General features: G+C 30.8%; 1 protein-coding gene across 1 annotated transcript in view; it reads left to right on the forward strand.

Annotated features, from left to right (window-relative positions):
• The window catches only part of LOC111708029 (beta-mannosidase), a 58,665-nt gene that overhangs the window by 5,692 nt on the left and 36,395 nt on the right, over positions 1-16,578 (forward strand). Inside the window, exons 3-10 of the mRNA XM_023481272.1 lie at positions 4,645-4,712; positions 4,865-4,915; positions 6,797-6,857; positions 7,460-7,565; positions 8,439-8,554; positions 10,596-10,717; positions 15,430-15,535; positions 16,158-16,265. Coding sequence (XP_023337040.1) covers positions 4,645-4,712; positions 4,865-4,915; positions 6,797-6,857; positions 7,460-7,565; positions 8,439-8,554; positions 10,596-10,717; positions 15,430-15,535; positions 16,158-16,265 — 738 coding nt within the window. The remainder of the gene's footprint in view (positions 1-4,644; positions 4,713-4,864; positions 4,916-6,796; positions 6,858-7,459; positions 7,566-8,438; positions 8,555-10,595; positions 10,718-15,429; positions 15,536-16,157; positions 16,266-16,578) is intronic.

Raw genomic sequence — 16,578 nt, forward strand, 5'->3', positions numbered from 1 at the left:
CCCCCCCCCCCCCTCCCGCTATTCTGGAGCTTGAGCTTGAACCCATCAAACTTTGTATCGAATTGGTAATTACATTTCAGATATATGAAGAATTGTAAAGAATTTAAGATATAATTCTAAAATTTAAGATTTCAGCCAACTCAGAGGGAGTTAATCTTCTTCATATTGATAAAGACTGAAGTTGTTTCTAAATTCTGTATCTTTGCAACTTGATAAAGTAAACCTTTGATATTTCAAACTTAGACCATTTGATCAAAGAGAATTCTTATAGTTTCAAATATATCGAAGGTTTATTACAACAACATTGGGTTGCAAAGAAATGGAGATATAAAAACAAGAGTTTGTTGCAAGAACTCATTTCCTGTTCTATTTTATTTTGTGTACTGATTATGATGTGAAAAAACAAGAGTTGAATATAGACTTAGATTTAAACAATTTTGTGAATGAAGAAAAACACAAAGATGTAAACTTGCAGCCGACATTTCTTGTACATTTAAATACAAAAAGTTTAGATGTTTATATATTTTCATAAAACTTTTAAATTGAAAATTGCTTTTCAATTTCCTTCAATTGAATCCTAACTCTAGCCCTNACATATCCTTTCAATTCAAATATAAATATAGACGTATCGACTGAGATTACTTAAAGCAGTGCAGATGATGATTTAGATATATTTATTGAGATGAAATTTTCTTTTTTTACCATATTTAAAAAAAAATCATGATATGTAGCATAAAATTCATAAAATACGTCATCACATCAAATCAAAGTAAGCTTCACGGAAGATTCAAATCTTATTTTTTTCATTTTTTTCTGCCTTTTCAATGATATGTTCACTTTTAAATTAATAAAGTACTTCACACGTTAAAATTAAGTAAAGGAATTGAGTCTTTGCCACATACTCAAATTTCTTATTCCCTGTATTTCTAACAGAATTTATAGTTCGAAATATCTAAGGTCGACGACTTTGAGTTGCAAAGAAATAGGAATTATACAATCAGAATTTGAGGCAAAGACTTAATTTAAATTAAAATCTGTTATGTTTTCAATCATGACCCCTTTTAGTCTTATTGAATATTTTGTAATAATATCTTTTGAATATCTAATTCTAATTAAACAAAGGAATTGAGTTTTTGCCACAAACTCTAATTTTTTAATCCCTATAGCTCTGCAGCCCGATGTCGTAGACCTTTCATATTTCAAAATATATATTCTGTATAATATCAAATAGTCTAATTTTGAAATATTAAAGATTACACATTATATTTGCAAAGATATAGTTATTAGATAATTTGGGTTTGTGTCAAAACTCAATTCATTTGTTTTTCTCATCCTAGTACAGAAAATGAAATAATATTATCTTAAACATAAAGCGCTGAAAATCTAATAATATCTTATATAATATCTTAATATATATTATCTTATTAACTTATTATCTCATAAAGCGCATGAAAATCTAATAATAGCTTATATAATATCATCACTCTGTTTTAGAAACTAGAATTGACTATTGAGCCGAAATTAAAGGGAACAAATCTTGTGATTAAAATATTCTAAAAAACAAGGTGGAAAGTAAAAAAATTAAAAAAAAAAAATTACTATCTGCATTAAATAGAAAGATCAATTTGTGGTTCATGGTGATTTAGAAAAAATAGTAAAATAAAAATTCTCAAATCACCCCTGAACCCCTGGAAATAACCTGAAGGAAGTTCTAACACAATTTCTTGATTTTCAGAATAATAATTAATAAGTTTTCAAGAAAAAGTAAAATGGTTCAATAAAACAAAAGTCTGGGGAGGTTAAATTTTTATCTTAATTTTATTTAATCTCCTTATAGTTGAAAAGAAAATTTGGGGAGGGTTAATTTTACTCCTGCCCCCCCCACCCCCTCTGGGGAGGGTTAATATTCACCCCGCCCTTCCCTCCTCCCTTTTTAAAGAAAAGTTTTATTCATTAAGAATTCCGAAATGCCGAATTTAAAGAATTTTTATCCGCGGCTTAAATTTGAGACTCGGCTTAAATATGGTTGGTTCCACCTAAAATTGTTTATTTTGAAAATTTTTTCGAAAGAGGGGGCACGCCCCCCACCAGACCTTTACAAAATAATACTCCCCCCCCCCCTATTAAAAGTGCCAGTTGCGCCTCTGCATCGGTTTTAGAACTCAACATATCTTCAAACTTATAAATATTGCATTTTTGAGAAATATTTCGCAACAAAAATCTACAAAAAACTCGAAAGGTTTAGTAATCTAGCAAACATTGACTTTTAGAAAATTTATTTGTAAATACATCTTATATGACTCCCAATCCTACACTTGAGACTCTTATTTGAAAACAAATGACTTTAGAAAGAAACCATTTACAAGGAAAGTTTCTTGTAAAAAATCTTCAAAACTTAGAAATCTTTTTTTTAGCATCAAGTAAATATTTTTTTGGAGAGAGTGGTAAACTTTATTTTTCCTTAATTTGAATTAAAATAATAGTCAGATTTTTTGAAAGATTTTACTTAATATCAATATTAACTATTTAAAATATGTAAATTAGAATATTCTTTCCATGATATGATTGTATTTTTAAATTTTGTAAGTTTGATATATTTTATCATAAAAGTTTAAAGTGAAAGCAATCATGCAAAATGATCCCGTTGAACATAATTGAAAATAGTTTTCAAAAAAGAACTTGAACAATTACAGAGACTGTTTACCTTGTAAAGTGAAGGGGATAAAATTAAGATGAAATGACACGGGCAGCCATAGTACATTTGAATTTCCGAGCCGGGTCTTCCAGTCCCAGTTTGTACTGTACCTAGCTCTATGGACAGGACTAGCCGGTGCAACAAGTTAGACGTGGTCAGACTTTATGCTTCATGAAGGTTTAATTTATTTTTACTGAAGAGGCAGAGGTGCTTGATGAGGAAAAAATAAATATTTTATGTATATTTGGGTAAACTATGAAAAACTAAAATCAAATTATTTTGAGCCAGTACTTAAAAGATGTATTTTCTAGCGACCATCCATAAAAAAGGGGCATATTCGATTTTTAACGTTCCCCTTTAAGCTTCTATCTAAGTAACAATGAGGTAAATGTCCTTAACAGTTGAAGCGCCCTGCATGCATGTCTACAGGGTTAACCACAAAGAATGAGACTTTAGAGACGACTATAAACCTTAACTACACCTTTTCAGACCATAATTTGGACTTAAAGTTAAAATTCAAAATTTAAAGTTTTAGGTCGTCATTAAAGTTTCATCTTTTGTGGGTAACCCTGTAGCTCAACTGAACTCTGTATCTCTATCAAGTATATATTGTTATTGTATAGATGTATAAAGGATAAAGCCGGGTTTAGCTGAGAGATTATAGAACTTTTTAATATTTCGATAAATCTTTAAATCTATCGGAGGACCATAAAAATATACCTTCAGATTAGAATCATTTGTAAAGAAGGCTAAAATATCACAAATTTTTAAAAATAATGTTGATATACTCTTTTAAAGGGAGTGTTTGCGAAAAATGAAAGGGGGTATAGGCTTAATACGATAAAAAAGCGCTTTTGATCGTCAATAATCTTACTTCTATCTGTTGCGTCTATAAGGAGAAAATTGTTAAAAACGACTAATACCGAAGAACGTAGTGTCCATACAAATTCAGAAAGATGCAACATACGACTTAGACCGTAAAAAAATCAATTTAATTTCAAACAAATTATTCAGATATTACAACCTCTGGTCATCGATTATCTTTCGCCACATTTGTATATAGTTGATTTTTCATAATATGTTTTGATTTTATTTTTTAAAATAATATTTAGCTTGCAACTTGTTTTCGAACATACCTGGAAAATATAAAAATGTCGTCTTCATTACCAAAAATCCTCGAAACAGGAATAAATGTTTTTATAAGTAACTCTCAGATCATAACAATTAAAGTACTTTTAAAGTACTTTAGGCATTTAGGCCGCCTCGCTCCCATTTTCTATTTAAACTTTGAATTGTGGCTCTATCTGTGAGGATCTTCTCTTTGTACAATATAAAACAATAACAAACAAAAAAGTTCGCAAATTTACTAATACTATTTTGTGCATTATTAAATTTTTGCTCGATCGGTTCAGCCGTTTTGACGTAAAAACAGACTGACAGACAGACAAGCACAGTATATATATAGATTAAAAATTCCCTAACAAAATAAGCTAAACAAGAAGGTACGTGTCACGTTGGTAAGGGTTGTGTTTATACCTAACTGTGACGTATTAGGACTAAAGATTAGGACTGATCAGGGATTTATTAACAAAACAAAAATTTCCTGGGGAAATAGAACCATGCTTGTGCAATCACTGTTTATTAAATATTGTCTATCTTACAATCAAACAAGTCCCAAAGTTGTTAGGACCAGGCTTGTGCAATCACTGTTTATTAAATATTGTCTATCTTACAATCAAACAATTCCCAAAGTTGTTAGGACCAGGCTTGTGCAATCACTGTTTATTAAATATTGTCTATCTTACAATAAAACAAGTCCCATAGTTGTTCTAAAATGTCACAAGTGATATAAAGAAACCTCATTACCTTAGATATTTTCCTTAAAAGGAAATAAAATATATCTGATGTGTCCAGATAAATGACATGTACACATGTACTGCGCTGTACAGGGTCATGTACCTGGAGGAGTGTACACGGATCTACAAACAGCTGGAATCATTGGTGATCTATATTTCAGGTAACACAAGGGGGGAAAAAAGCTGTTACCCCCCCCCAGATTTAATCCTAATTACGCCCCTTAAAAGTAGAACTAATAAATTCAAATTTTAATTTTGTTCCATGGTCCCTAATTTATTTTTGCGAACACTCCCTTTAACATATTTTTTCTAGATTTAACTCGGTCGAGTACAGTTGGATTGGAGAAACAGACTGGATTTACAGGTATATTGTTTACTGAGTTGAAAGGAAACAGCCGACGTCAAAATCAATGAAATTTTTGCCAATTACGTCAAAAAAGGAAGTGCATGAATGCTTTAAAAGGCTACAAAAATATAAAAGTGAGTCAACCCTGTCATGAAAATTGATAGAACTTTTCTTAGCTGTCTGTTTATTTGTTAACAGAGAGAATTTAAAATCCTAAAGAATTATACTTTTCCTACCGTTTTTAAGCCTTTATTGATTTAATTTTATTAAATAGCGTAATATATAAGTAAGGGACACACATCAATGTTGTTAGTGTATTCGGCAATACCCGGGTAGTGGTGATCTTGTTTAGCGTTGATCTTGTTTAGTGCTGATCTTATTTAGTGCTGATCTTGTTTAGTACTGATCTTGTTTAGTGCTGATCTTGTTTAGTACTGATCTTGTTTCGTGCTAATCTTGTTTAGTACTGATCTTGTTTAGCGTTGATCTTGTTTAGTGCTGATCTTATTTAGTGCTGATCTTGTTTAGTACTGATCTTGTTTAGTGCTGATCTTGTTTAGTACTGATCTTGTTTCGTGCTAATCTTGTTTAGTACTGATCTTGTTTAGTGTTGATCCTGCTTAGTGCTGATCTTGTTTAGTGCTGATCTTGTATAGTGCCGATTTTGTTAAGTGCTAATCTTGTTTAGTAATGATCTTGTTTACTGCCGATCTTGATTAGTACTGATCTTGTTTAGTGTTGATCTTGTTTAGTACTGATCTTGTTTAGTTCTGATCTTGTTTAGTTCTGATCTTGTATAGTGTTGATCTTGTTCAGTTCTGATCTTGTATAGCGTTGATCTTGTTTAGTTCTGATCTTGTGTAGTACTGATCTTGTATAGTGTTGATCTTGTTCAGTTCTGATCTTGTATAGCGTTGATCTTGTTTAGTTCTGATCTTGTGTAGTACTGATCTTGTATAGTGTTGATCTTGTTCAGTTATGATCTTGTATATCGTTGATCTTGTTTAGTTCTGATCTTGTGTAGTACTGATCTTGTTTAGTACTGTTCTTGTTTAGTACTGATCTTGTTTAGTACTGATCTTGTTTAGTTCTGATCTTGTTTAGATCTGATCTTGTATAGTGTTGATCTTGTTCAGTTCTGATCTTGTATAGCGTTGATCTTGTTTAGTTCTGATCTTGTGTAGTACTGATCTTGTTTAGTACTGTTCTTGTTTAGTACTGATCTTGTTTAGTACTGATCTTGTTTAGTACTGATCTTGTTTAGTACTGATCTTGTTTAGTGCTGATCTTGTTTAGTGCTGATCTTGTTTAGTTCTGATCTTGTTTAGTACTGATCTTGTTTAGTACTGATCTTGTTTAGTACTGATCTTGTTTGGTACTGATCTTGTTTAGTGCTGAGTTTGTTTAGTACTGATCTTGTTTAGTACTGATCTTGTTTAGTGCGGATCTTGTTTATTGCCGATCTTGTTTAGTACTGATCTTGTTTAGTGCTGAGTTTGTTTAGTACTGATCTTGTTTAGTGCTGATCTTGTTTAGTGCTGATCTTGTTTATTGCCGATCTTGTTTAGTGCTGATCTTGTTTAGTGCTGATCTTGTTTGGTACTGATCTTGTTTAGTGCTGATCTTGTTTAGTGCCGATCTTGTTTAGTGCTGATCTTGTTTAGTACTGATCTTGTTTAGGACTGATCTTGTTTAGTACTGATCTTGTTTAGTACTGATCTTGTTTAGTACTGATCTTGTTTAGTGCTGATCTTGTTTAGTGCCGATCTTGTATAGCGTTGATCTTGTTTAGTGCTGATCTTGTTTAGTACTGATCTTGTTTTGATCTTGTTTAGTACTGATCTTGTTTAGTGCTGATCTTGTTTAGTGCCGATCTTGTTTAGTGCTGATCTTGTTTAGTGCCGATCTTGTAGTTGATGACGGGATAATATCGAAGGAATCAATTGAACTAGAATGTCAGGTACAAATTATAGAGTCTCAACCATTCTACATACTCATACTACATGCGGAATATCAAGTGGCAATGCCCGATTTACAACGGTACCCTTGAAATCTTTATCGGATCAGTAATATTTGAAGAAACAAAAATGTTGATATCTAATTGAAACTTGATCAGGCAAAGCTTTTAAGAGTACCGCGGTGAATCGGGTATTGCCATCTTTGCATGGAGGGTTATTTTAAATATGCTTACAGTCCCTTTAATATTTAAGGTTTAGATACAGTCTCCAGTATCAGGTTTAATATTCTAGGTTTTGATACAGTCTCCAGTATCAGGTTTAATATTCAAGGTTTAGATACAATCTCCAGTATCAGATTTAATATTTAAGGTTTAGATACAGTCTCCAGTATCAGGTTTAATAGTTAAAGTTTAGATGCAATCTCCAGTATCAGGTTTAATACTCAAGGTTTAAATACAGTCTCCAGTATCAGGTTTAATATTCAAGGTTTAGATACAATCTCCAGTATCAGGTTTAATATTCAAGGTTTAGATACAATTTCTCCAGTATCAGGTTTAATATTCAGGGTTTAGATACAGTCTCCAGTATCAGGTTTATTATTCAGGGTTTGGATACAGTCTCCAGTATCTGGTTGAACAATGAGAGGGTTGGAACCAGCAATAATATGTTTGTGCGCTACATCTACCCTATAAAGGAGCTCCTGAAGCCTGGTAATCTTTTTTCCTTTTTTTCGTCTTTAACTTCTTTTTTGTTCCTCAAATTCATCTTTCTAAAATGCTTTCATATTTTATTTTTCACTGTTTTTACAAACTTTTAGAGCAAAATCATTTGTTATTTAAACTGAACCTTTGCTGATTATTAAACTATTTACTATCTTACAACTGTTTCTTTCACTCCCATATCTCAAACATTTGTTATTTAAACTGAACCTCTGCTGATTATTAAACTATTTACTATCTTACAACTGTTTCTTTCAGTCCCATATATCTCAAACAGCCATTTCAAAATATTTTAGTTTTCATTTTGTAAAATTTTAGAATCTTGGATCGTTTTATAAGTTTCCAAATAGTAACTGTAGTTAATGTAGAGTGTGTAAAGTTTGTATAATAATATGATGCTGACCCTGGAGAAAACTCTAAACTTGAACCTCTAACCTACAAAACTTCTATCCAAATCCCCAGATATTAAAATAGGATTGTGTAATAACCAGAGGAAAGGAAAATGCCGTCAATATGTGAACAAAGTTAATGGGAGTGTTAAGGAAACTTAGAGTGATTCTTTGTCATATTTTTAATAAAGTCACATAGCTTTATAATTTTTACTTTCTCCAAAAGCTGCTGATTTTTTCGAAAGCAAAAATATCTCGATGCTGGTTTCTGCGACCAAAGAAGTTAAAAGGCAATGTGTACAATTTTAAAACAGTAGATTTATAAAGTGGTACACTCTATTCACAACGGTAACCGCCTGGAGTTTAGGTTTAAGTCTGGTGTAGTTTATGCTCAGGAAGAATATGTTTAGGTTTGAACCGCCTGGAGTTTAGGTTTAAGTCTGTTGTAGCGTATGTTCAGGAAGAATATGTTTAGGTTTGAACCGCCTGGAGTTTAGGTTTAAGTCTGGTGTAGTGTATGCTCAGGAAGAATATGACCGACAAGCGAAGGAGTATATTGTTCCACCTTCATGTGTTCCTAAACAATACCAGGTACAAACAGATTTTTCAGATTGGTTGCGGATTTGCTGAATATGATCTGTTTAAACCTACAAAATTGTATATATATATATATATATATATATGAATTTTCGTATAAATTGGACACATTTTTATATCAATTTCTCGAGACAGGAACATCAGATATAACTTTCATGGGTCGCGATCAAGAGCTAAAGTTATTAGCTTTCAGCCTAAATTTCTTCAATTTTTTCCTTTACAGTCCCTAAAGTATACAGAGTGAGTCAAAAAAAAGTGTGATTTACGGCGCCTGGTACAACTCTGTGCAACTCTTCTGTATGGAGTTTTTTCAATATTTTTTGAAAATTTTTAATTATTTTTGGTACTCTAATGGTCCAAAGCAAAAATCCGCGAACTCTGTTTTTCTCTCAAAAGCAAAAGTTTAGAAAAGTAAAAATGTGTATATTAACTATTTCTGTCGAAATCTAAAATTTTATAAAGATTGAATCACAGAATCACAGAAAATTGGCAAAATTGTAACAAAGAAAATTCGCAATTTTCAGTTTTGGTCTAATTTTTAAGAAAAAGTTATTTGAATTCTCTAGTTCCTTTCTTCTTAGTATATTCAAAAGTTAAAAAATATACGCTGTTCAGTTGAAACTTGAAGAACAATTGAAAAACAACTTTTCCTTTAAATTAGAACAGGAATGAAAATTGCGAATTTTCTTTGTTACAATTTTGCCAATTTTTTGTGATTCTGTGATTTAATCTGTATAAAATTTTCGATTTCGATAGAAATAATTTATATACACATTTTTGCTTTTCTAAACTTCTGATTTTGAGAGAAAAAAAAAGTTCGCGGATTTTTTTTTTGGCAAAAAAATAAAAAAATATTGAAAAAAATTCCATACAGGAGACTTGTACCAGGCGCCGTAAATCACACTTTTTTTTACTCACCCTGTATATACGCTATATTATAGTACAAAGTATATATTTAAAGATGTCTCAAGTATTTTACGAGTTTCCAAAAAATTTAATTTTCAAAGAATTTAAATCGAAAATATAAATGAATACTTTATCACCCACTCTACATAATTAAACTTTGTCACTGTCCAAAACCCCTGTTTGGTATTCTGATTAAAGTGTCCTTGATAAAAACATTTTCCAGAAGACGTTACAAGAGAAAGAGTACGAAAAATATAGTGCTAGGCAGTGGGCACGTTCGAATTTTTTAATCCTTTTAATACTTTAAGTTCACATTGATCAAGATTATTATGAAAAATAGCATCAAAGACCGGACCGACTTTAAAGTATATAAACTCATCGACCTCTCATTTTACTTCAATAAATCCCTAATACTTATTTTGTTTTTTTTGTAGTCCTAGACAAAAGACAAAGCAGTTGTTTTTTAACTTTAAAAAGTAATTTGAAAATTTCTCAATTAGTTTTGCATGAGAGCAATTGCACCTAGCTTTGTTTGGATCACTGTGAGTTAAATTAGCAACTGATAGCACAGCCCCCTTAATATGTTGTTAACTTACTAACCGAACGTTAAATCACATAGAATTAATGGTTCTGTCAATATTCCAGAAAGCTGTGACTTTAAATCACAATTTGAACTATTAAACATAATTTTTTCTTATATACTTTTTTGTTGCCGGTATATACGTTTTGAATGAGAAGTATAAAACAAACAAATCCTTAAGTTTAAGGATTGTTTAATTGTAAACCAAAACGTATGACTTCAAATATAAGAAACTGAACGCCTCTCTCTCTTTCTGTTTAGTCCGAGCTGATATCCCTTCAAAAATAAAATTTTCTGTTAATTTTCTAAAATTTCGATCGTTAACGGAATTTGCCCAGCCCTATGCAAATTAGGTAAATCATTTAACCAAATTGACAATGAAGAAAAATAACTTTTTATTGTTTTTAAATTTTTCTTTTAATTTTTAATTAATGGTTTTAGTATGCAAAAACATGTTTGTTAATGAAATTTTCCCTGAAAGAATTGATCATGCCACAAACTTCAAGCGGAAAAGATTGTTTTGTTCTAATACCTGTGTTTTATACACAGGGTGTGTGCCATGCGAACCATATTCGGAAAATGCAGGCATCCTTCAGCTGGGATTGGGGTCCTTCAGCTCCTTCAGTTGGGATTTGGAAACCTTTGCATCTCGTGGCGTTCGATAATATCAGGTTAGACATTCGATAATATCAAGTTACACATTCGATAATATCAGGTTAGACATTCGATACGATTAGGATTAGACAATCGATAATATCAGGTTAGACATTCGATAATATTAGGTTAGACATTAGATAAGATTAGGATTAGACATTAGATAATATTATGTTTAGACATTCGTTAAGATTAGGATTAGACATTTAATAAGGTTAGGTTTAGACATTCGATAAGATTAGGTTTAGACATTTAATAAGGTTAGGTTTAGACATTCGATAAGATTAGGTTTAGACATTCGATAAGATTAGATTTAGGCGTTCGTTAAGATTAGGTTTTGACATTCGATAAGATTAGGTTTAGACATTCGATAAGATTAGGATTAGACATTCTATAAAATTAGGTTTAGACATTCGATAAGATTAGGTTTAAACATTCGATAAGATTAGGTTTAGACATTCGATAAGATTAGGTTTAGACATTCGATAAGATTAGGATTAGACATTCGATAAGATTAGGTTTAGACATTCGATAAGATTAGGTTTAGGCGTTCGATAAGATTAGGTTTAGACATTCGATAAGATTAGGTTTAGACATTCAATAAGATTAGGTTTAGACTCTCGATAAGATTAGGTTTAGACATTTGATAAGATTAGGTTTAGGCATTCGATAATATCAGGTTTAAATATTCAATACTTTTCATATTAGACATTCGATAATATCAGATTGAACATTCGATAAGATTATGTTTAGATATTTGATAATATCAAGTAAGACATTCGATGATATTAGGTTTAGATATTCGATAATATTATGTTTAGATATTCGAAAATATGAGGTTTAGATATTTAATAATATCAGGTTTAGACATTCGATAAGATTAAGTTCAGACATTCGATAACATTAGGTTTAGACATTCGATGATATCAGGTTTAAATATTTGCAAATATCTGGTTAAAAAGTTGGATAATATTAAGTTGAAATATTTGATAATATTAGGTTTAAATATTCCTCAATAATTGTTTCAATACTTACTTTAAAGTTGGTTTAATGATTTGAAAATGATAAGTGACAACCTTCAAAATGTCCAATTTCCCAAGTGGCAACTTCCCCCCCCCCCCTTGAAGCCTGTGACGCCTCAAAAGGTCAAACCTAAACTTTGGGAAGTTGCTGCTTCGGAAATTGTCCATTTGGGAAGATGTCACTTTAGAAGTTGCCCTTGTGATAATGGCTTTTTGGAAAATATCTATACACCTGTTGAAGAAAATTTAAAGTGCAAATATTAAGAATGTTAATACGAAATATTTTATACCGCTAAGACTACTTCGACAGAAGAAAAATAATAGTCATTTAAATTGAGTACTGTTTTTATTTTTAATGTTTTTATTTCTAGTTCTAGAACTTCTGTCTGATCTTTTATCATTAATTTTAATCTTAAACATGTTCCTCCTGTGTGACGAGTCCCGTTAGGCCTGGTTTGATTAAGAAGAATTCTTCCAAAAAATATAATTAATTTTCAAGCTTTCCTTTATGAGACAGCCTTCTTCAGATTAAATTTTGTTTTATAAAACTTCTTTAAATACAAATATTAAATTTTACATCGTCAATTTTGTTCATCTATATAAACTAAGCGTCTAGAATGTTAGACGGAGTAACATAAAACATGTTGAAAGCAACTGATAAGTGATTACAACCCTGTAGATTTATAATTTTCTTATCCATATATCTTAGCAAACCCTGTAGATTTATAATTTTCTCATCCATAAATCTTAGCAAACCCTGTAGATTTATAATTTTCTTATCCATATATCTTAGCAAACCCTGTAGATTTATAATTTTCTTATCCATATATCTTAGCAAACCCTGTAGATTTATAATTTTCTTATCCATATATCTTAGCAAACCCTGTATATTTATAATTTTCTTATCCATATATCTTAGCAAACCCTGTAGATTTATAATTTTCTTATCCACATATCTTAGCAAACCCTGTATATTTATAATTTTCTTATCCATATATCTTTGCAAACCCTATAAATTTATAATTTTCTTATCCATATATCTTAGCAAACCCTGAAGATTTATAATTTTCTTATCCATATATCTTAGCAAACCCTGTAGATTTATAATTTTCTTATCCATATATCTTTGCAACCTGATGGTGTATTTCCAATTTTGACAATTTGATCTATCAGAATTTATAGTTAACTTCTAAAAAAATTAATATGGGCTTATTTTTTGCATATTTGTGTTAAGAGCGCCATGCACGAGACAATTGGAGAAGGCATGATTCTTACATCCTTATTTTTCAATACAGCCCCCAATAAAACAATTTCCTCTATCCTTGAGTTTTTAATTTATACATACAAATAAAAAATATATTTTTATTTTTATAAAATCTATCTGGTTGTATCCCATAAACGTCAAAACGGCTGAACCGATCAAGCCCAAATTTTGTGTGGGACCTCACGTGGCCCCAGGGAAGGTTTATGGCCAATCAGACTTTGAATATGTAATCTTAAAATATTTTCATCTTAAATTATTTAATTTTGTAAAAAATTTTAAAATGCGCCAAAAAATATTATGAAATCCGCAAATTTTTAAAAGCAAAATTTGTATGCTGTACAAAGAGAAGATGCTCACAGAGAAAGGCACAATTAAAAGTTAAAAAAGAATATGGGCGCGAAGCGCCCTGAAACCCTATTAAATATATATATATATCAGTGAAAGAGCATTAATCTTCTTTATTTTATTCATACTGATGTATATAAATCTACTTCACTTTATGCAATTATTTGTAAGAAATGCTGCAATTCATGAAAATCTTTACTTTATAAGAAATTTAAAATATATATATATATATATATATATACACTCACAAGATATATATATATATAAGAATATATAAATACATATACACATATATATGTATATATATATGTTGATATTTTAACTTGAAAAGACTTTTGATGGCTCCAGGGTTGGATGAAAAACTACAATTCCTACTTTCTCCTTCCCTGAGAAGTCAAAGGATATTGAAAACGTAAATCCCCTCTTTGAAGAGGAAGTTTTTTTATTTTATTATAATAAGTATAACACTGTAGATTTTACACAAATTATTATTAATATTTTACAATGCATGCAGTACACATTTCTTCTTGTTTTTACTACTTATGTCACGATATTATTGAGAGAAGGCCTGAAATGAGAGAGATTGAAAGTAGACACATTTTTTGAAATTATTTCAGTTACCAATTGCAAAATCCTTAGAGATATAATTTTAGTACGACAAAGAAAACCACTGTTTGCTAGTTCTCACCGTAATCTATATAATAAAAATAAAAATTTGTATTAATAAATATGAACAACTAAAAGCTGCTTTGATTATTGCTTTATTGTTATATATAGATATATGTAAGCTATATGCATAGAGAATAGAATATACATTAAAGTGGAATTTAGACAATCCTTCGGTATGCATTTTTTTTAGTCCCTTTCAGTCTGAAAGGGAGTTCAAAGTGGTTCATGCAAATGTTCACAAAATATATGTAGTAGAGTACATTAATACAGTATGTTCCCTTGACTATCCATTTCAATTTCGAATTTTTTAAAGCTGTCGAATAAACTTTATAAAATGAATTAGGTGAATGAAAAACATCATTTGATTTATAGTTAAAACGGAAAATCATCGTTTGTAAAGTGAAAGGCATAGAGCCAATGTGAAATGATCATTGGTCAATGATGAAACCAGCCTATTTCATAATTTGGTTTTCTTTCAATATTAATTTTAGATTTTTTATAAAATGATGTTTCAGGGCCCAAAAGGTTATTTAGCACAAATATGTGAAGTACACCTGCAGTATGGAAACAGTACAACAAAATGGCTGTTTTACACTTTTTCTAGTATATATTCTTTTCTCTTTGTCTAAAGGTGATCAGATTTTATTCAGTAATATTTTGCTGCCACTGCAAACCATAGAAAAAAAAGAAGGTCAAATTTATATAAATTACATGGTATTCCTTTGTGACCTCGTAGCTACTCCAGTTTTGATTTGAAGCACAAGCTCTTCAATAAAGGAAGTTGTGATTAAAACATATTAATCTTAAGTGCAATTTACGTTATTTTGACGAGTGTGGACCTAACATTTTAAGACATTAGATACACTCGCAAGATATATGGAAATGTAAAAATAGTTTCGTTAGATATTATCGAAACCGATGTCTAGGTTTAAATATGTTATGTGGGATGTAGAATAGGTTAACGAGCTACTACTATCCTATGTCTAGGTTTAAATATGTTATGTGGGATGTAGAATAGGTTAACGAGCTACTACTATCCTATGTCTAGGTTTAAATATGTTATGTGGGAAGTAGAATAGGTTAACGAGCTACTACTATCCTATGTCTAGGTTTAAATATGTAATGTGGGATGTAGAAGAGGTGAACTATAAGCTACTACTATCCTATGTCTAGGTTTAAATATGATATGTGGGATGTAGAAGAGGTGAAATATAAGCTACTACTATCCTGTGTCTAGGTTTAAATATGATATGTGGGATGTAGAAGAGGTGAACTATAACCTACTACTATCCTATGTCTAGGTTTAAATATGATATGTGGGATGTAGAAGAGGTGAACTATAAGCTACTACTATCCTATGTCTAGGTTTAAATATGATATGTGGGATGTAGAAGAGGTGAACTATAAGCTACTACTATCCTATGTCTAGGTTTAAATATGTTATGTGGGATGTAGAAGAGGTGAACGAGCTACTGCTATCGGTCAACCTACGGGTCATATTCCAACCAGGAACCATGGAGAAGGTCAAAGCAGAGGTAAAACCGATTTTTAAAGTCATTTCACCCCAGCTTTGGTCGGACAAAAGGCTAGAAAATCATTATGTCAAATTGCAAAGATTTGATTTTAATAAAACAATAAAAGTTTTTGTATAAAAAATTCCTTAAAAAATTGTGCGTAACAATTATCAGATTTACATTAAGAGTGCAACCATGGGGCACTCAAATCCACCTTGCACCAGTTTAAAAGCTTTCTTCGTCCCTCGTCCTAGATATTATCTAAATATTGTATATTTCGGTCCCTCGTCCTAGATATTATCTAAATATTGTTTATTTTGGTCCCTCGTCCTAGATATTATCTAAATATTGTTTATTTTGGTCCCTCGTCCTAGATATTATCTAAATATTGTATCTTTCGGTCCCTCGTCCTAGATATTATCTAAATATTGTTTATTTTGGTCCCTCGTCCTAGATATTATCTAAATATTGTATCTTTCGGTCCCTCGTCCTAGATATAATCTAAATATTGTATCTTTCGGTCCCTCGTCCTAGATATAATCTAAATATTGTATATTTCGGCCCCTCGTCCTAGATATTATCTAAATATTGTATATTTCGGTCCCTCGTCCTAAATATAATCTAAATATTGTATATTATATAGATTGGTTATGAGATACGTGATGTATTTGAGCGTGAAGTTGTTCTCGTTGAACTGGTTAAAACTCAGGACAATGAGATGGAGTGGAGCACATCTATTCAAATACCAAAGGTTTCTTATACATTTAAGTAAACAAAAATACCACATATATTGGGCAATGAATAACATCCTTTTTTTCCGCAGCTTTTGTGACAATATCACTATTTATCAATGAACAAGAAAAATTCCTCCCAAGGACAATGATTTTTAATGCAAATTGTTCTTGTTTGTAACTAATCTTAAATGAAGCCACAACAAGGAAAACTTGAGTTCAATTTCTATGTGAAAACTTCGATATAGAACCAAAAGTTTATTTTTTTTCTGTTTACAATATTTACGAAATAATCCACACTTTTCATTTAATAATGGACTAAATTAAAACCTT

The sequence above is a fragment of the Eurytemora carolleeae genome, unplaced genomic scaffold, assembly GCF_000591075.1.
Source record: "Eurytemora carolleeae unplaced genomic scaffold, Eaff_2.0 scaffold5, whole genome shotgun sequence".
NCBI lineage: Eukaryota > Metazoa > Arthropoda > Copepoda > Calanoida > Temoridae > Eurytemora > Eurytemora carolleeae.